Genomic DNA, 21,826 nt, shown 5'->3' with positions numbered 1-21,826 from the left:
GTAATCAAGGACATGTATGAAGGTGCCAAAACTAGGATAAGGACAGTAGGAGGGGACTCAGAGCACTTTCCAGTTGTGATGGGGTTGCATCAAGGATCAACTCTTAGTCCGTTTTTATTTTCCTTGGTGATGGATGGATTGACGCGACAAATTCAAGATGAGGTGCCATGGTGTATGCTTTTCGCGGAAGACATAGTCCTAATCGATGAGACTCATAGCGGAGTTAACGCTAAGCTGAAGGATTGAAGACATACCTTGGAGTCTAAAGGGTTTAAGCTGAGTAGGACCAAGACAGAGTACTTAGAGTGCAAGTTCAGTGAGACACCTCAGGAGATTGACACAGAAGTTAGGCTTGGTGACCAGGCCATCCAAAAGAAAAGTAGTGTCAAGTACCTTGGTTCTATCATGAAAGGTAGCGGAGAGATTGACGATGATATCACACATCGTATTGGGGAAGGGTGGATGAAATGGAGGCTCGCTTCCGGTGTGCTATGTGACAAGAAGGTGCCTCCACAACTTAAGGGCAAGTTATACAAAGTGGTGGTTAGACCGACTATGTTATATGGGGCAGAGTGTTGGCCAGTTAAGGTCTTTCACATTCAAAAGATGAAAGTTGCCGAGATGAGAATGTTGAGATGGATGTTTGGGAATACTAGGAGCGATATGATTAGAAATGAGGCTATTCGGAACAAGGTAGGAGTGACCTCGGTGGAAGACAAGATGCAGGAAGTGCGACTAAAATGGTTTGGGCATGTAAAGAGGAGAGACACAGATGCCCCAATTCGAACATGTGAGAGACGATGGTTTCAGAAGAGGTAGGGGTAGGCCGAAGAAATATTGGAGAGAGGTGATTAGACAGGACATGGCGCAGTTACAGCTTACCGAGGATATGACCTTAGATAGGAGGGTATGGAGGACCCATATTAGGGTAGAAGGCTAGTACAAAGTTCCGTTATTCTTCCTTATTAGTAGGCACATTAGCGCACTATAATTTTTTGTGCTCTGATTTCTGTTACTATCTACTACTCTCTGTACTTTGATTATTCTATTTTATCTGTTACGCTTTCGTTATTTGCTTTCATATAACACTTTGTACTTCTTGTACTTCTTAGCCTTATCTGACCTCTTTTTATGCTTCTATTGAGCCGAAGGTCTCTCGAAAACAACCGTCCTACCTTGATAGGAGTAAGGTCTACGTATACTTTATCCTCCCCAGACCCCACGTTGTGGGATTTCACTGGGTTGTTGTCGTTGTTAAAATGATATCCTTCATTTTCTATCAGGGATAGTTGAATCCTAGGTGTAAAGATATTCTTGAAAGCACTTCGACCCATCATGATTTCTGCATATATAACATTATTATCAAAACCTCTACATACCATCCTCGTACCATTGCACAAACCTTTCGACGGATCTAAATTTCTCAATAGCATGATAGGTGCATTGTTTTTCAAAATCAATCTGCATGCAATAACAAATCAATTTAATTGCATAAATTATATACATCCAAAATTTATTTAATAAGAAACGAAAAGACATTAACATGTTTGGTTAGCTACGAAAAAGAACACAACAAATGAAGCACTAAGCCGACGTCAATGCTAAAATCTTAAAATCAAAAACACAAAATCAATGTAGTTGATAACGAACCTATGTCGTGGAAGGCCATTTGGTGTTAAAGTATTTAAGTATTCTTCCTGATAGTAGTTATTGATGTCATCCTCTGCTGTGCCGAAACTAAGAAAGTCTTTGCTTTCACTCGGAAACTTGTGAATCATAATATCATTTAGTCTATCAAATTATTCGTTTTTGCTAGCTAAAATAGCTCTTTCTGTCATGTACTTTCCACAATTACCATTTTTATTCAATGATGGAAATATTTCCTCTATTAAGCAATCTTCACCACTACTATCGCTATTACAATTGACAATCAATTGAAAAATACCATGGATCAACATTATTTCCAGTTATTGTTATTTGTGCATTAAATCTATAATATAAATCCTGCATATATAAACAAAAATCAATGTATGAGATTTACACAATCAATAAATTAAGTAGTAATATTATGATTAAATATTTTTGAAGTTTACTTTGGCAATTGCGGATGAGCCATTTATAATAGATTAATATCAACGATCTTGACTTGTTTGGCCTCTCTCATCAACAAACTTGGCATTAAGGTAATATCTTTATTTTCAGCTTTAATACTCTCAAGGCCAATTTTGAAGCTCTTTTGCTTTTTGAAATATTGGGCTTATCAACATACTACTAACAGGAGTAGATGATATTCCAAACTCCCCTATTAAAAAATACACATTAAAATTTAGTACAAATTTAATTGATAAAAAGTTAATTATGAATATAAAAAGTTGTTATGTATTATTACTTTAATAAGTTGATCCTTTGACATCACAAAATGCTATAACTGATTTTTCATTGCCTAATTATTGTAATATTTCACCGTATTTGTCAGCTAGGTCACCCCATAGAGTCACAATTCTCCGATCAATTCTAAATTTGACAATAAAAATTAAAATTAATTGTTTTAAATTGACATTTTATCTACTATGTTACATAAGATAAATATTAAATAATTTAACCAATTTTAATTTATCTTTCGCCTGGAAGGATTATTTGTCTCCTCTTTGTTTTTCCTTCTCCCATTGGTGCCTTTGCTTTAATCAGTATGCAAACTACATCTGCTAAATAAAGAATTACAAATTATAGACTTGCAAAAGAATTATTAAGTAAATTCATGATTAAAGATAAATGACGTTAGAGAAAGTATACCAAATAATGTTCCATTGTGGGATTTTGTTGCATCTTCCAAAAATAGAAAATTATTGAAAAAATTTATCATTGAAAAATAGCTCTTGCATTCGTCTACTATAGTATAATTGGTAAAAGATATTTCCATCTCCTTGTTCACAGATAAATAGTTACGGTTAGAATCCTTCTCATGGTCATTGAAAAATACCATCTGGATCTTTGTTTCCTGTAAATTTATATATTTACATAAATTATAAATATCAATACAAAAATAATGAAATAAAGTATAAAAACATTAATTTACAGAGCATATTACCTCTTCGTCCGCAAAAGTCAACTGCAATTGATTCATCACCTATTGCATTAGTATATTTTATTATCAATCCTCTTTCAATGACTAAGACCTTTATTATCCATTCAGTATCGAATTTGCGTATATTGTTTATAGGGATAAATTCTTTTGCCAAATTTGATTCCATTGAGGATTTTGAACACATGTAATAAAGAAAACTGCAAAGCAATATCTACTCTAAAGTTGATTGAACTTTTTAAAAGAAAATATCTAATAATATTTTAATAAGGACTGGCAACTTGTGCCGGCAATAACTATTAATAAATAACAAAAACTTGATGCTAGAAAAATTTATGTTAGAATTGAACCATGAAGAATTGAGATAAATAAATAAAAAGCAAGGTATAAATTTTGAATCAACAATTCAATACCTTTGGAGAAATTTGCCGAATTGTTTAGCTTCGTTGTTAATTAATATTACTTAAAAAGTTAACGATGAAGCATGTACAATAATGGGGGTTTTATAGGAGTATTTAACTCCTAGATCAAATTAAATTTGGAGAACTTACAACAATCCAAACCTTTTGGGTATTGGTAATGAAACCCTTGAAACACGAGAACTTACCTAAGTTGTACATGTTTTCATTTTTTTTTTTTTTTTAAAAATCGACCAAAAGTGCACCCTTCTTCTCACCTCCTCTAGAATTTTACCAAAGTTGTACATGTTTTCTTTTTTCACTTTTTTACAACACGTTATACAAATTTAATTAAAGTATATATATTCTAAGACTCTAGACGATATAGTTCGGTTATTTCAATTTTAGCCTTAGTTAATAGAAAGTACGAAGGGTATAAAGGTATTTTAATATTGAAAAGATATTTTGGTCAACCAACATTATTATTCGTATTTTTATAATAATATAAATATATATATATATATATATATAGATAGATATATAATATATATTTACCTTTTCTTAAAGATTGTAATCAAGTATTTACTCGTATGTTGATTCGGGTTGTTTCCTTTGCCTCGATTTGGTACCGCTATTTTATAGCTAAAAGATCAAATATTCAAAGAATAGAGACTTCCTCAAAACGACAATCTCACCATAGCAAAATCCAATAATTTTATCAATTTGCTTTGACACGTTATGTCTTCTCACAATTTTCAAAGGTGAATTTTCTTCTCCTTTATTCTTTCCCTATATGAGTTCTGTCTACTTTTCATTTGGTATTGTATTATATGTACTCTTTAGTCCTTAAACTTATTGGTTTTCATGTTGTCAAAGTTTTATTAGGAATTGTTACCTTACTCCTATTTGGCCTAAATTTCAAATCTTTATAGGAAACCGTGTACGAATATACAATAAAAGCCAAGCAAAAAGAGGTTAGCTTTTGGTAATTCTTTGCTATTAGGAAATTGGTTCCCTCGTTAATCAGGTCATAACATATTATAAAAACCATACAAGAAGGTTGGTTCTTGTCAATACGTTTGTTACTCTAAAAAAATCTTGGTGCAAGTAGTAGTAACTTAAAGAATGCAAAAAGGGGAGAACCCTTTTGTAGTCTTTTACTTGTTTTATGTCTATATTACGACAGTGACTTCTTACGGAAACAGGAAAATCAGGAGAAGGCATAACGGATCAGCTTCTATAGAGGAGATTTTGTCAATGTGGAAGAATCATAAGCAGGAGCGTAATGTTACCTTAGATGGTGGGTTGAATGAAAAAAATGGAAATTTCCTGGCAAAGGGTCTAAACAAGGTTGTATGAGAGGTAAAGGCGGAACTGAAATGTAAATACAGAGGTGTTAGGCAAACAATTGTTGGAAAAATACTGACTAATAAAAAAATATATATGGTCAAAATAATAAAAATAAATAAGAAAATAATGACACCAAGAATTTTACGTGGAAACTCTTTCAAAAAAGTAAAAAAATCACGGGCCAAGAAGAGCAACTGATATTATTATATTAAAGAATTTTACACTAGAAAGTCACGAGTATAATACTCAAAGCGACCACAACACATTCAAAACGAATAACACTCTCTTGAGTTTCCACCTTAATAAAAATATCGCTTACACTCTGTTTTTCTTCACAACTATTTTCTTATAGTCTATGGTATACCTCACTTTTCTAACTAATATTTTTTTTCTCTCTATCTTGGTGTGTTCTTACAAATGAGCAAGAGTTCTCTATTTATAAAAAAATTATCCCTATGATATCATCGATGACATCATGAAGAAACAAATATTTTCAACTTTGGTAGATTTATTGGTGAGATTTGGTTTGAGATAAATGGTAATATTTTGGTTGTTGAGATTTGTCAACTACCAAATCCACATTTTTGACTATCTAATTTTAAACCTTGCAACAAATTAAAAAATATTTGTAGAATGGAATGAACCTCTACAAATCTCCTCCTTCCAGTCCCATGCACCAAAAGGAGATATCTTCGTTTTATTAAAGAGACCTCATGCCAGCAAGTTCTTTGCACAATTTGAATTTGTCCATTGTTACCATTTTGATCAGCATATCTGTAGGATTCTTATTTGTAGAGATATTTTCAACCTGCATAGATTCGTCTTGTATCTTTTATCGAATTCAGTGATATTTCACGTCTATATCTTTCGTCCTTGCATGGTACATAGAGTTTTTGCTCAAGTCTATTGCACTTTGATTGTCACAATAGACGACATACTCCTTTTGATGCAAATCAAGCTCTTGAAGAAATTGCTTGAACCATATTATCTCCTTGCCAGCTTCAGTAGCTGCAATATACTCAGCTTCAGTTGTAGACAGTGCAATACACTTCAGCAACTTCAACTACCATGATATAGCTTTCCCTGAAAAAGTAAACAACATCTGTATGGCCCTTCAAAATTAGATTTGATCCTCCAAAACATAAACATTTATCTGAGATTCCTCCCAGATAGCTGAGTATCCACTTTACAACTTTCCAATGTCATTTTTCTGGATTGTCGAGAAACTTGCTGACAACACCAATTGCGTGAGCAATATTAAGTCTAGTGGATACCATTGCATACATCAAACTTTCGATGATAGAGTAATATGAAACTTTGGCCATGCTTTTTTTCCTCCTAAGCTATAGGACACATCTTCTTGCTCAACTTCATATAACCGGTAAGATGTGTACTAATAGGCTTAGCATCCTTCATGTTGAAGTGCTCTAGTACACATTCAATGTACTTTTTTTTGTGAGAAGTAAATCTTCCTTTCTTCTCTTAGACGAGTAATTCTTATGCCCAAAATTTACTTGGCATGACCCAAGTCTTTCATAGCAAAAGACTTACACAACTCTTTCTTCAACTCGTCAATCTTGGAAATATTCTTGCCCACAATCAACATATCATTCACATATAGCAAGAAGATGATAAAATCATCGTCAATTTTTTTTATACAAACACAGTAATCTAAGGAAGTTTTCTTGTAGCCTTGCTCCCCCATAACAGATTCAAGTTTTTTACCACTGTCTAGGAGCTTGCTTTAGGCCATAAAGACTCTTTTGAGTTTGCACACAAAGTTTTCTTTATCATTTACTTTGAATCCCTCAGGTTGCTCTATATAAATCTTCTCTTCTAAGTCACCGTAAAAAAAATCTTCTTCACATCCATCTGCTCAATCTCTAAATTAAGACTAGCAGCCAAACCAAGAACTAGGCTTCAAGCTTTCTTCAACCTTAACTTTGAACACCCACTTGTTCTTTAAAGCTCTCATGCCCTTAGATAATTTTACCAACTCATAAGTGTGGCTCTCATGCAAAGATTTCATCTCATCTTGCATGGATTCAATCCATTGATCCTTATGCTCATCTTTCATGGCCTCCTCATAACACTCAGATTCACCCCGTCAGTGAGTAGTATATATTAATTAGGTGAATAATGAGAGGAAGGAATATGTTGTCTTGTGGACCTCCTAAGAAGAATATTTGATTCTTCCACAACTTCATGAACATAAGCATCATCAATAACAACATCATTATTATCATTAACATCAACATATTGATCCGGAACATGATTCTGCGAATCACCATGATCATTAAGCCCACTAACATCATGCACACTTGTATGAGGAACTTGATAAAGATGAACTACGTTATTTGAACTTGAAGATTCTAGCTTTTCCGCTTTGTTAATATCTTCAATGGTTTGATTCTCCATGAAGATGATACTGTGTCTTCTTACAAGCTTCTTCTCAATTGGATCATATAGCCTGTAACCAAATTCATCAAGGTTATATCCAATGAAGATGCACTACCATGTCTTAGTATCTAACTTGACCTCTCATCTTTCAGAACATGTACAAAGACTTTGCAATCAAATACTCTCAAATGGTCATAAGAAACATTCTTTCCATACCAAACTCTATTTGAAACATTAATTTGCAAATAAACTGTAGGAGATTAGTTAATAACATGTGCAATGGTCAATAAGCTCTCACCCCAAAAGGGGTTCAACAACTTTGCTTTAGAAAGCAAACATCTAATTCTTTCTATCAAGGTCTTTTTCATCATCTTAGCCAACCCATTAAGCTGAGGAGTCTTAGGAGGAGTCTTCTGGTGTCTAATACTTTGATGCTATCAGTATTCGTCAAATGGTCCACAATATTCACCACCATTATCAATACGAATATATTTTAGTTTCTTTCCAATTTCTCTTTCAACTGAAGCTTGAAACTTCTTAAAGACACCTAACACTTGGTCTTTAGTCTTGAAGACATAGAACCAAAGCTTTCTTGAGCAGTCATGTAATGCCCCCCAAAATTTTTCCCTAAGATTTGGACCTTTCTTGTATACGTGTAAGGTCGAACTCATTTATTGTGAAGTATATTCTTGAGTTAAGATGAGTCCCTGAGTATTTGAAGAGTGTTGGAGGTGATGTAGGGTCACAAAGGACCCCTAGGACCAAGCTAAGTCCAAAAGGTTCATCGTGGCTAAGTTTTTGGATGAGTTCGTTAAGGGGTCGACTTCTAACGACCCTATCTTTTGAAAGAAGATAATCTGGGTGACCCATGACCTATTAAATTAAAGTTCATCGAGTCTTTTTTCTAACGCCACCAAGAATGTAATTTTTTGGAGTTCGAAGTCAAAATATATGATGATCCTAAGACGAACTAGCAAGATAGAAATTTTAGGCCTGGGCTGCAACTGCTGGAAATATGGGCTTGGCGCCGCAGTGGTGCGATGTACCCCTATCGCGCTAGGAACACGCCTCTGTAGTTTGGTCCCTGGCGCGATGCGCCACTACGAGGTGTGCAGGATTTTCAAACCTATTTTCCAGAACCCAGAATATATGGCCTTGGCGCCGTAAGGGCGCGATGCGCCACTATCGCACCAAGAACATGCCTCAGTAGATGGTCCTTGGCGCGGAACACCACTAAACGATGTGCAGGTTTTAGGGCTAATTGACCTGGCGATGCGCCACTATCGCACCAGGAGTGTTTAGCCTATTTTTCAGAACTTTTTAGAAGGGGCAATTTGGGAATTGTCCCAAATTATATATATATCATCCTTGAACATTTTGGGAACATATTTTTCAGCCCTTCTCTCTCTCTAAAAGCCTTAGAAGTCTCTCTCTCTCTCTCTCTCTCTCTCTTCTTCTTCTTCTTCTTCTCCTTCTCCATTTTCAACAAGGAATTGTTCCAAGAGCTTCAAGATTCAAGCTTCCCATTGAAGACCCAACATCGAGTTTTCTTCAAATCTTTACTAAGGTATGTAAGGCTATCTAAAACATGGGTTGAGTCCACCCATGTGCCCTATACCCTTTTTGAGAATAAATGTCCATAGGAATGGAGTTTCTTGCTAGGGTTATGTTCAAATGAGTCTTGTCATATATTAAATTGATTCTTGCTATGTTGATGAGGTTGAGTCAAGAAAATTCTAAGAAGAGCCTTTATGTGAGTATGTGTTGATGAAGATGAGTTGTTAACTATGCTTTATTGATCTTCTTAACTATATAGATTATGATAAAAGATGTTATTTTTTCTTTAAAATGTTACTTATTTTGAAGTGTCGATTTAATGCCTTGAAGTTGTGATGAGTCTCAAAGATTAATCAAATGGATGGAGGAAATGATTGGTTATGTCTATATGTTGCTATAAATGTGCATTTAAATTACTCTTGAAAGATATGATTATGAGATGTGTGATTGCGATAGAGTTGATGAGTTGACAAGGTTGAAATGAGACTTGTCGATATGATTTAATTGAGTTGATTGGATGGAGTTTTATGAGCATTGAGTCTTGGGAGACGTATCGAGCACCTAATTAGGCAAGAGTATAGTCCATACTCGAACCCAATAACTACGTCGCCAAACATAGAAGGGGATTGAACCGTTAAAGACGGATGCTTCCCCAAAATTATTGTCTTGACATTATAGGACTTGGTTGGATTGGATCAATGATTGGTTGATTCGTTCATACACTGGCAAAGTATGAACGGATGCGGCAACAACGTCGGTTTGTTGTACTTTCACTGGCTCATAAGTGATGGTTGTCGGATAAGAGAAACTCCCACATAGGTCCTGGTAGTACTCTGAGTCGGATTGAGTTGATTTGTATATGATTTGGTCCCGTCTAAACTATATTCTTGCTTAGACTTAGGATGTTTGTTGAGTTGTATTTCTTTCTAAGTTGAGATTCCCAAGTTGATTTGGTTTCTTCTGATGTTGTTTCTTTCGGCCATTTTACATACTCGTACATTCTATGTACTGACGTCAATTGGCCTGTATCATTTCATGATGCAGAGATAGGTACTAGAGATCATCAACCGGCGCACCATTGAAGATCCACACACTCCCAGTTAGTTAGTGAGTCCACCTAGTTTTCGGAGGATGTTGAGCTTCTTGTATAGTTTTGTGTTGTTTCCTTTATTTTTATTGTTGGTAGCCATGGGCTTGTCATTGGCACCTCTTAGATTGTTGATAGAGGCTTCATAGACCGGAGTGTAGAAATATTGGATTGTTCTTTTGAGTAGTTCTTCCATAACTTTTGTTGATTCGATAGTTGTTTGGAATTCGACCCAAATTTATGAATAGTATTTCATTGATTGAGTCTTCCACTAAGAGAATGTGTTTGAATGAATGTGTGACTGGACCAGGTGGTTCGCTTAGAGGCCAGAAATGGCTTTCGAGTGCCGGCCACGCCTAGGGTACCCTCCCAGGGCGTGATAAACATGGTATAAGAGCCCAGAGTTCAAGAGTCCTAGGGAGTCTATGAAGCCGTGTCTAGTAGAGTCTTGCTTATGAGTGTGTTGTGCACCACACTTATAATCAGGAGGCTATAAGACATTAGGAATTGTTTTACTTCTTTCATACTCTGAATTCGTGTGATAGAGTTAAACTCTATAAAACTCCTTTCTTATTCGTACGTTTATACGTTACAAATAATGCCTCCTAAGCTTATGGCTAGCCAGAGGAATGTTGATAACTCAGGGATTCCCCAATCAGAGGTACGCCCATCGAGGGCCAGAGGCCGACCCTCAAGATATGCGGAGGCACCCCAAGTGCCTGCTACTCCACCTGCACCCACTTTAGAGGCAGAATTGCAAGGGGCGATTGCTATGCTCACTCAATTAGTGGTTGCCCAGAATGGTAACCAAAGTTCGCTGACTCTTAGATCTAGTTCCCAAGAGTCGTCTACTGCCACTAGAATTAGAAACTTTCTGAGAATAAATCCGCCGGCATTCACGGGTTCTAAGGTTGATAAAGATCCCTAAAATTTTATTGATGAGATATGGAAAATTCTAAAAGCTATGCATGCTATGGAAATTGAGGGAGTTGAGTTGGTGTCTTATCAACTCAAAGATGTGGCAAACATTTGGTATAACCAATGGGAACAAGGTAGAGGTGAGGATGCTGAACCTGCTATGTGGGATGAATTCGAGGGAGCCTTTATCGACCACTTCTTTCCCCGAGAATTGAGGGAAGCAAAAGTGGAGGAGTTTGTAAATCTAAAACAAGAAGGCATGAATGTTAAGGAGTAAGACCTGAAGTTCATCCAATTGTGCAGGTATGCTCCAGATATGATCCCAGATATGAGGTCGAAGATGAGAAAATTTGTCTCCGGTTTGGGAAGACATGTGAAGAAAGAGTGCAAAGCGGCATTGTTAATCTCTGATATGGATATCTCCAAATTAATGGTGTACGCTCAACAGGTGGAGGATGAGAAGAGAAAAGACAGAGAGGAGCATCTGAGCAAGAAGGCAAGATCAGCTGGGCATGAGAATGAACAGAGGCAAACCAAGGGCAACAGGTTCTTCTTCCAGAATAGGCCTTTCAACTATGCCTCATCTACCGCCAGTGCACCTATTCCACAGAACAGGTATGATCGGCAGGGGTAGAGGCGCCAGAATTTTAGACCCCAGGGTTCTCAATCCCAAGCTAGCGTGGGTCAAGGTTCGCAAGAGAAGCCACCATGCGTCAAGTGTGGTGAGCTCCACTTGGGAGAGTGCAGAGCGGGAAGGGTTGGCTATTATAAATACAGCTAAATAGACCACTTTTAGAAGGAGTGTCCAGCATGGGGTAATAGAGCCCATTATTCTATCACCGCACCACCAGCTAGAGGTAATCAGAGGGGCGCTGCTTCAAGTATGAGCGGAGGTACAAATCGACTATATGCCATGGGTAGTCGTCAAGATCAGGAGAACTCTCCAAATGTCGTGACGGGTATGATTCGATTCCTTTCTCTTGACTGCTATGATTTGATAGATTCGGGTGCCACACTATCTTTTGTGACCCCTTACGTGGCTATTAAATTTAATAAAATTCCTGAACGTCTTCTTGAGCCTTTCAGTGTAGCTACTCCTGTTGGTGATTCTGTCTTAGCTGAGAGAGTCTATAGAGATTGCACTGTGTCAATTCATCACAGGGATACCTTGGCTAATTTAGTTGAGTTGGACATGGTCGATTTCGATGTGATCCTTGGCATGGACTGGCTTTATGTCTGTTATGCCTCTATTGATTATAGGACTCAGATTGTCATATTCAAATTCTCGAATGAGACTGTCATAGAGTGAAAGGGTAGACTTGTTGTGCCTAAGGGTAAGTTTATTTCATACCTTAGGGCTAGGAAGCTAATCTCAAAAGGGTACATTTATCACCTTGTCTGAGTGAAAGATAACAATATTGAGTCTCCATCCTTTGAGTCAATTCCGATTATCAATGAGTTTCTGAATGTCTTTTCTGAAGATTTGCCTGGAGTCCCTCCTGATAGGGAGATCGACTTTGGGATTGATGTTCTTCTTGATACCCAGCCTATCTCAGTCCCTCCCTATAGAATAGCTCTGGCTGAGTTGAAGGAGCAGTTGAAGGACTTGTTAGATAAGGGATTCATTAGGTCGAGCGTCTCACCATGGGGTGCTTCGGTCCTATTTGTGCGAAAGAAAGATGGGTCTCTTAGAATGTGTATTGACTACAGACATCTGAATAAGGTCACCATAAAGAACAAATACCCTCTCTCCAGAATAGATGATTTATTTGATCAGCTTTGGGGTGCCACCTATTTCTCAAAGATAGACCTAAGATCGGGCTACCATCAGTTGAAGGTGAGGGAGTATGATGTCCCAAAGACAGCTTTTCGAACCCTCTATGGCCACTTTGAGTTCTTGGTGATGTCCTTCGGGTTGACTAATGCCCCCGCAACTTTTATGGATCTCATGAACCAAGTATTTAAACCATACCTTGATATGTTTGTGATTGTATTCATAGATGATATCTTGGTTTACTCTAAGAATAAGGAGGAGCATGCCCATCATCTTAGAGTCGTCTTGCAAACTTTGAAGGAACAGGTATTGTATGCAAAGTTCTCCAAATATGAATTTTGGCTTGCATCAGTGGCTTTTCTAGGCAACATTGTATCTGGAGATGGTATTCAGGTTGATGCTCAGAAAATTGAGCCAGTGAAGAATTGGCCCAGACCCACATCCCTGACAGAGATAAGAAGCTTCTTGGTTTTGGCCGGCTATTATCGAAGGTTTGTAGAGGGATTCTCATCTATATCATCACTATTGACCAAGCTGGCCCAAAAGAAGGCTAAGTTCCAATGGTCCGATGCTTGTGAGGAGAGTTTCCAGAAATTGAAGACCAAGCTAACCACTTCTCCTGTTCTAACCTTGCCCGATGGAACAGAAGGTTTTGTGATGTATTGTGATGCATCTAGAGTTGAGTGGGGCTGCGTGCTGATGCAGAAGGGAAAGGTGATAGCTTATGCTTCAAGACAGCTCAAGGTTCATGAGAGAAATTACCCAACTCATGACCTTAAACTGGCAACTGTGGTATTTGCCCTTAAAATTTGGTGCCACTACTTGTATGGAGTACATGTTGATGTCTTCACCGATCACAAGAGCTTACAATACATCTTTAGCCAGAAGGAACTCAACCTGAGGCAAAGAAGATGGCTCGAGCTACTCAAAGACTATGATATGAGCATCCTCTACCATCCAGGTAAATTTAATGTTGTTGCTGATGCTCTTAGCAAGTTGTCTATGGGTAGCACTACCCATGTAGAGGAGGGAAGGAGGGAATTGTCAAAGAAGGTACATAGATTAGCCCGATTGGAAGTTCATTTGGAAGAGAATAATAAAGGCGGAGTTACTGTTTAGGATGGGTCTACATCCTCACTTCTGGCAGAGGTAAAGGAGAAACAATACCAAGATCCCATCCTTCTCCAATTGAAGGAAGTTTTTCACAAACAAGAGGTGATGGTTTTTACCAAAGGGGGAGATGGTGTGTTAAGATACCAAAATAAGTTGTGTGTACCTGATGTCGGTGATGTTTGAGAGAGAATTATGGACGAAGCGCATAGTACCAGATACTCTATTTATCCAGGCTCTACAAAAATGTATCATGACTTGAGAGAAATCTATTGGTGGAGTGGGATGAAGGGAGGCATTGCGGAATTTGTTTCCAAGTGCCCAAATTGCCAACAGGTGAATGTTGAGCATCAAAGGCCATGTGGTTTAGCTCAAAATATAGAAATTCCAGAATGGAAGTGGGAGATTATCAACATGGACTTTATTACAGGTCTACTGAGGTCCCGAAAGCAACATGATTCCATTTGGGTGATTGTGGATAGAATGATGAAATCAGCTCACTTCTTGGCAGTTAAGACTACTAACACCACAGAAGATTATGCAAAATTATACATTTAGGAGATAGTCAGATTGCATAGAGTCCCCTTGTCTATCATCTCAGACAGAGAAGCTCAATTCACTTCCCAATTCTAGAGATCCTTTCAGAAGGGACTGGGTTCAAAGGTGAACCTTAGTACGACCTTTCATTCCCAAACGGATGGCCAAGAGGAGCGCACCATCCATACATTGGAGGATATGTTTAGGGCATGTGTACTTGACTTCAAAGGAAATTGGGATGACCATTTACCTCTCATAGAGTTTGCATATAATAATAGCTATCATGCAAATATTCAAATGGCTCCTTATGAAGCTTTGTATGAGAGGAGGTGTAAATCGCCAATTGGATGGTTTGAAGTTGGTAAAGTTGAGATGATTGGGCCCGATTTTGTTCAACAACCCATGGAGAAGGTGAGAGTTATTCAAGATAGGCTGAAGACAGCCCAAAGCCGCCAAAAATCTTACATCGATGTGAGGAAGAGAGACTTAGAGTTTGAGGTGGATAATTGGGTGTATTTCAAAGTGTCACCCATGAAGGGTGTCATGAGGTTTTGAAGGAAGGGGAAGCTTAGTCCTTGATACATTGGTCCTTACCAGATTTCGAGGTGGATTGGGAGTGTCGCCTATGAGTTGGAGATACCCTCGGAGTTAGCCTCTATCCATCCGGTATTCCACGTTTCGATGTTGAAGAAGTGCTTAGGCTATCCCTAGTTGGTAGTCCCCATTGATAGTATTGGAGTTAAGGATAGCTTATCCTATGAAGAGGTTCTGGTCCAAATTCTTGATCGTCAAATCAGCAAATTGAGGAACAAAGAGGTCGTCTCAGTTAAAGTTCTGTGGAGAAATCAGTTTGTTGAGGAAGCCACATGGGAAGCGGAGGAAGATATGAAATCTAAATATCCCCATCTATTTGTGCCTACCAATGAGAATGTTGAAGGTAATGTCCATTTCCTTAACTTGAATTCGTTTGTGCCTTTTAAGCTTGATTAGTAAATTGTTTGAGAATTTGATTGGTCAAATAACTGAATTCCGATTGTGATTTGTACCTCGATTTCCATTCCTGGGTTACTCGTCATTCGAGAACGAATGATCCCAAGGGGGAGATATTGTAACGCCCCCCAAAATTTTTCTTTAAGATTCGGACCTTTCTTGTATACGTGTAAGGTCAAACTCATTTATTGTGAAGTATATGCTTGAGTTAAGATGAGTCCCTGAGTAATTGAATAGTGTTGGAGGTGATGTGGGGTCACAAAGGACCCCTAGGACCAAGCTAAGTCCAAAAGGTTCGTCGTGGCTAAGTTTTTGGATGAGTTCGTTAAGGGGTTGACTTCTAACAACCCTATCTTTTGAAAAACGACAATCTGGGTGACCCACAACCTATTAAATTAAAGGTCCTCGAGTCTTCTTTCCAACGCCACCAAGAATGTAATTTTTTGGAGTTCGGAGTCAAAAGATATGACGATCCTAAGACGAACTAGAACAACAGAAATTTTAGGCCTGGGCTGCAACTGCTGGGAATCTGGGCTTGGCACCGCAGTGGCGCAACATACCACTTTCGCGCCAGGAACACGCCTCAGTAGTTTGTTCCCTGGCGCGGTGCGCCACTACGAAGTGTGCAGGGTTTTCTAACCTATTTTCCAGAACCCAGAAAATATGGCCTTGGCGCCGTAAGGGCGCAATGCGCCACTATCGCGCCAAGAACATGCCTTAGTAGTTTGGTCCTTGGCACGGCGCGCCACTAAAATTTGTGAAGGTTTTAGGCCTAATTGACCTGGCGCTGCACTGGTGCGACGCACCACTATCACGCCAAGAGTGTTTTAGCCTATTTTTCAAAACTTCTGAGAAGGGGCAATTTGGGAATTGTCTCAAATTATATATGTATCATCCTTGAACATTTTGGGAACATATTTTTTAGCCCCTCTCCTCTCTCTCTAAAAGCCCTAGAAGTCTCTCTCTCTCTCTCTCTCTCTCTCTCTCTCTCTCTCTCTTCTTCTCCTTCTCCATTTTCAACAAGGAATTGTTCCAAGAGCTTCAAGATTCAAGCTTCCCATTGAAGACCCAACATCGAGTTTTCTTCAAATCTTTACTAAGGTATGTAAGGCTATCTAAAACATGGGTTGAGTCCACCCATGTTCCCTATACCCTTTTTGAGAATAAATGTCCATAGGAATGGAGTTTCTTGCTAGGGTTATGTTCAAATGAGTCTTGTCATATATTAAATTGATTCTTGCTATGTTGATGAGGTTGAGTCAAGAAAATTCTAAGAAGAGCCTTTATGTGAGTATGTGTTGATGAAGATGAGTTGTTAACTATGCTTTATTGATCTTCTTAACTATATAGATTATGATAAAAGATGTTATTTTTTCTTTAAAATGTTACTTATTTTGAAGTGTCGATTTAACGCCTTGAAGTTGTGATGAGTCTCAAAGATTAATCAAATGGATGGAGGAAATGATTGGTTATGTCTATATATTGCTATAAATGTGCATTTAAATTACTCTTGAAAGATATGATTATGAGATGTGTGATTGTGATAGAGTTCATGAGTTGACAAGGTTGAAATGAAACTTGTCTATATGATTTGATTGAGTTGATTGGATGGAGTTTTATGAGCATTGAGTCTTGGGAGAAGTATCGAGCACCGAATTGGGCAAGAGTATAGTCCATACTCGAACCCAATAACTACGTCGCCAAACGTAGAAGGTGATTGAACCGTTAAAGACGGATGCTTCCCCAAAATTATTGTCCTGACATTATAGGACTTGGTTGGATTGGATCCATGATTGGTTGATTCGTTCATACACTGGCAAAGTATGAACGGATGCGGCAACAACGTCGGTTTGTTGTACTTTCACTGGCTTATAAGTAATGGTTGTCGGATAAGAGAAACTCCCACATAAGTCCTGGTAGTACTCTGAGTCGGATTGAGTTGATTTGTATATGATTTGGTCCCGTCTAAACTATATTCTTGCTTAGACTTAGGACGTTTGTTGAGTTGTATTTCTTTCTGAGTTGAGATTCTCGAGTTGATTTGGTTCCTTCTGATGTTGTTTCTTTCGGCCATTTTACATACTCGTACATTCCATGTACTGACGCCAATTGGCCTGCATCATTTCATGATCCAGAGATAGGTACTAGAGATCATCAACCGGCGCACCGTTGAAGATCCACACACTCCAAGTTAGTTGGTGAGTCCTCCTAGTTTCCGGAGGATGTTGAGCTTCTTGTATAGTTTTGTGTTGTTTCCTTTATTTTGAATGTTGGTAGCCATGGGCTTGTCATTGGCACCTCTTAGATTGTTGATAGAGGCTTCATAGACTGATGTGTAGAAATATTGGATTGTTCTTTTGAGTAGTTCTTTCATAACTGTTGTTGATTCGATAGTTGTTTGGCCTTCGGCCCAAATTTATGAATAGTATTTCATTGATTGAGTCTTTCGCTGAGAGAATGTGTTTGAATGAATATGTGACTGGACCAGGTGGTTCGCTTGGAGGCCAGAAATGGCTTTCGAGTGCCGGCTACGCCTAGGGTACCCTCCCAAGGCGTGACAAGTCATCAATGAAAGTGATAAAGTAAAGTGTATCACCTAGAGTCCTTATTTTCATTAGACCACATAAATCAGAATGCACCAACTCAAGCAATTCTGTCTTTCTTAAAGGAGGATTAGACTTAAAGAAAACTGTATTTTATTTTTCAGTCAAGCAGTGCTCATACTTTTCTAATTTAGCACTTTGGAAATCTGACAACAATTTCTTCTTAGTTAGAACATTAAGTCCTTTCTCAGTAATGTGGCTAAGTCTCTTATGCCATAACCTTGAAGAGTTATCACTCTTAACTACATTTATCATATTGGCACAAGTAGAAGTTGTAGTCTAGTATATACCATGACGTTTGTTTCTACGAGCTACAACTAAGGAACCCTTAATGAGTTTCCTTTTTCCTCCACCATTGGTACTAACATATCCTTCATCATCTACAGTACCAACAGAAATAAGGTGTACATGAACATGAGGTTCATGTTTTACATTGTTCAAAACTAGTTTAGTTCCAACAGTAGTTTTCAAATAAATTATACTAACATCAACCACCTTAGATACAGTCTCATTATCCATACTCAAGATTCTAAAGTCATCAGGAGTATAAAAAGAGAAAAAAATCCTTCCTTCATGTCACGTAAGATACCAGTGTCCACAACCCATCTTGACTCATGAAAAGCAATTTTTATCTTATATGTATCAAGAACGGTAACAAGATCTTATGTGGTGACGGTGGCAAGGAAATTTTTATTGCCATCTTCTTTATTTTTCTTTTTGTCTTTGTTCTCCTTCTTCAATTTTCGGCAGAACTTTTTTGTGTGCCCTTTCATGCCACAATGATAGCACTCAATATTCTTAAGTCTGCCTCTGAATTTGTTTCTATTGTGTTCTCTATTTTTGAGAACCACGATTTTTGTTTCTTCCTTTAGAACCAATTACTAGGGCATCCAATGAAGAAGAACTTCGAGATTTTTTTCTTATCTCTTCATTCAAGAAACTACTTTTGACGAAATCCATAGAGATCAAACCATCTAGAGCAGAATTTGACAATAAATTTCTAAATATTTTCCAAGAATTTGGTAGGGAACCAAGTAGAAGCAAACCTTTAATTTCCTCATCAAATTTGATGGCCATAGCAAATAACTGATTCATGATCCCCTAAAAATTATTCAGACGATCTGTCATCGGGGAACTATCATGATACTTTAAACTTAACATTTGCTTTATTAAGAACCTTTTGTTTTTTTCGTTCTTCCGAGCATACATGCTTTCAAGATGCCCCCATAGGGTACGAGCATGTGTCTCCCTAGAAATATGGTTCAACATATTATCGTCAACCCATTGCCTAATAAATCAACAAACCTGTCTGTGCAACTTATTCCACTCTTCATCTGTTTTATTATCAGACTTTACAATGATAAAGACTGATTGATAAAATTTTTGACATAAAGCAAATCTTTCATTTCCCCTTCCAAATGACATAATAACACCATCATAAGTAATCATTCTACTAGTGTTGGCTTTCATTGTTTTTGCGAAAAATATATAGCTATTACAAACAAAAGTAAATCTTTTTTGATGTGAAAATTCAGACCATGCTGGAACCATAAAAAATATTCAGATAAAACCTCGCTTTGATACTAGTTTGTTGGAAAAATATCATCTAACACAAAAATATATATATATGGTCAAAATAATGAAAATAAATGGAAAAACGATGACACCAAAATTTTTATGTGAAAACTCTTTCAAATAAAGAAAAAACCACGGGCCAAGAGGAGCAACTGATATTATTATAGTAAAGAATTTTACACTGGATAATCACAAGTACAATACTCAAAGTGACCACAACACACTCAAAATGAATAACATTCTTTTGAGTTTTCACCTTACTCACAATCTATTTTTCTTCACAGACTATTTTCTTATAATATATTGTAAACCTCACTTTGCTCAATAATATCTTGGCGTGTTCTTACAAATGAGCAAGAATTTGTCCCTATGATATCATCAGTGACATCATTAAGAAACAAATATTTTAAACTTTGGTAGGTTTATTAGTGAGATTTGATTTGACAAAAATAATGATATTTTGGTTGTTGAAATTTGTCAACTACCAAATCCACATTTTTGACTATCTAATTTTAAACCTTGCAACAAAGTAAAAAATATTTATGGCACGAAATAGACCTCTATGAGAACTTGGGGCAAGTGGGTTGCTGAAATTAGAGAACCTGTTTATAATACCAAGGAACATCAAAGTAATGGCAGGAGACTTTGGCTTGGTACTTTTTCTACAAATGTTGAAGTTGCTTGTGCCTATGATGAGGCTGCAAAAGCTATGTATGGACACGATGCTATACTTAACTTCCCTGATTATTGTGTACAGAATGCTCAATTGGCTAATCCCTCGTTGAGGCGAACAACTTCATTAGATCGAGTGAATCATCTGTTGAAGATGCAATAATTGAACCTGATTTACAAACAGATGAAAAGATTGCTGTGGATGATTGAAGGAAAATATTTAATTCTTAAACTTAAAATCTCATCAATATTACTTCAAGTTCTCTATATTTCTATATATTTTCTGTATTTTTTGTGTATTGAAAATAACCTAGCAACATCCCTATTAATAATAATAAGAAATCAAATTAAATTAGGATTAAAAAATCTATTCCTATAAGAACTAGAACAAATAAATTCTAAGTAGACATTAATTAAATAAATATCAAATTAAAATAACAAATCCTAAATAAATTAGAATTTCTACTCCAACTTTGAATTATTATTCCAACAATGATCGATCTCTTGGCAAAAGGAATTTATGTTCTGTTAGAGCTGATGAAGATTCAAAGGCACATCATGAATGCCCTATTAAGAAGCATGGTTCTTCTGTTTGTTGCTTGAATATTGAGTCAGTAGTAATGAAAGCGGACGATTCTATAGACAATATAAAAGGTTTTAATAGCAGCTCGACAATTGATTCAAAGCCAATTCTCAAGCCCACAAGTTCTTATGTTAAAGTTGAGACGCCCTCAGAGAATGAAGTCATGCAACATAGAGATTTGAAACGCCTAGATGACGCGAATGAAGGGTCAAATAATTTGTGCATATTACACCAAGAGAAAACTGAAGTGAGGTCAAATGACAACATGATTCACAAGGATGTTCCAAGACCGAATGAGAAATGTGACTTTGTTGATCAAGTATTGTTGCCTTGTGCTGCCATTACGCCACAGGACTATGATTGCTCAGCGAATACATTGCGAGAAAAACCATTGGATTTTAGGTCATCTGAAAATCTGAGTGCACATTTGCATAGTTATCTAGAATTTGCGGATCGCTTATTAATGGAAGACAACAACACAAAGGAAACAACAAATATATTGGATACATTTTATTTAAACGAGAATATCGATGAAAGTTACCTGTTTCAGTCTTTGTTGGATGAATCATCTGATGTAAACAATCTGAAGAATGAGGAGCAGTCTGATTATTACAACTACAACCAACAAATCTAATCTACTGAACTCTCAGGCAAATGCTGCAGTTCATTCCGATAGATTTATAAGTAAGGAGATTGAATCCAAGCTCAATAAGCCCTACATCAATGTTCCAGGACTTGAGGATCATGGAACAGGGGTTAATATGAAAGATTTATACATTTTGAATTCTGATTTGTATATCTCAAGATTTTTAGATGATATTTTTTAAGCAATAAAAAGTGACAGATACTTTTAGTCATTTTTAGTCTCCACCTCCCCCAGCACCCTACCACTTCCCCATGGCCGTTTCATCAAGATTGAGGGCCTAAAGCTAAACTTTATTTCACAACATGGATACACGATGTATCACCATCATGTCCAGTGGCTAGGCAAGTCTATAATCACCGTCCCGAGTCTTTTCAAAACCCTAAACGGGGTGATAAACCTCAGGATCAACTTTTCCTACTTCTCAAATCTCATCACACCTTTTATGGAAGAAATCTTCAATATGTCTTTCTCATCTATCCTAAACTTCAAATCACGAACTTTCTTGTCCGCGTAAATCTTTTATCTACTTTGGGCCATCCTAAGT

General features: G+C 37.2%; 1 protein-coding gene and 1 pseudogene across 3 annotated transcripts; one reads left to right on the top strand and one right to left on the bottom strand.

Annotated features, from left to right (window-relative positions):
* Positions 1-2,356: 2,356 nt before the first annotated feature.
* Positions 2,357-3,653, bottom strand: LOC129881576 (uncharacterized). Of its 3 annotated transcripts, XR_008765620.1 has the most exons (4): positions 3,496-3,653; positions 3,089-3,127; positions 2,794-2,998; positions 2,357-2,702 (listed from the first exon to the last, which is right to left on the bottom strand). XR_008765620.1 is itself a non-coding variant. In XM_055955745.1 (3 exons), exons 1-3 carry the CDS (start codon positions 3,122-3,124, stop codon positions 2,614-2,616), a joined length of 333 nt encoding a protein of 110 aa, XP_055811720.1. In that variant the 5' UTR covers positions 3,125-3,326; the 3' UTR covers positions 2,357-2,613. The 3 variants fall into 3 exon arrangements, 1 of the variants encoding a protein (XP_055811720.1); XR_008765621.1 differs by lacking the exon at positions 3,089-3,127 and having other exon boundaries at positions 2,357-2,705; positions 3,496-3,562; XM_055955745.1 differs by lacking the exon at positions 3,496-3,653 and having other exon boundaries at positions 2,357-2,705; positions 3,089-3,326.
* A 565-nt stretch (positions 3,654-4,218) lies between these two features.
* Positions 4,219-20,331, top strand: LOC129881575 (dehydration-responsive element-binding protein 2A-like; annotated as a pseudogene).
* Positions 20,332-21,826: the final 1,495 nt, after the last annotated feature.

The sequence above is a fragment of the Solanum dulcamara genome, chromosome 3 (assembly GCF_947179165.1).
Source record: "Solanum dulcamara chromosome 3, daSolDulc1.2, whole genome shotgun sequence".
NCBI lineage: Eukaryota > Viridiplantae > Streptophyta > Magnoliopsida > Solanales > Solanaceae > Solanum > Solanum dulcamara.
The sequence above is the reverse complement of the archived record's forward strand: the minus strand, read 5'-3'. Positions and strand labels throughout refer to the sequence as shown.

Excerpts from the sequence above, each read along its gene's own strand:
- LOC129881576 (XM_055955745.1), bottom strand. The coding sequence starts at position 3,124 with ATGAATCAATTGCAGTTGACTTTTGCGGACGAAGAG. Across the intron at positions 2,999-3,088 it reads TGACTTTTGCGGACGAAGAG|GAAACAAAGATCCAGATGGT; the intron begins GTAATATGCTCT and ends ATAAATTTACAG. Across the intron at positions 2,706-2,793 it reads CCACAATGGAACATTATTTG|CAGATGTAGTTTGCATACTG; the intron begins GTATACTTTCTC and ends TTCTTTATTTAG.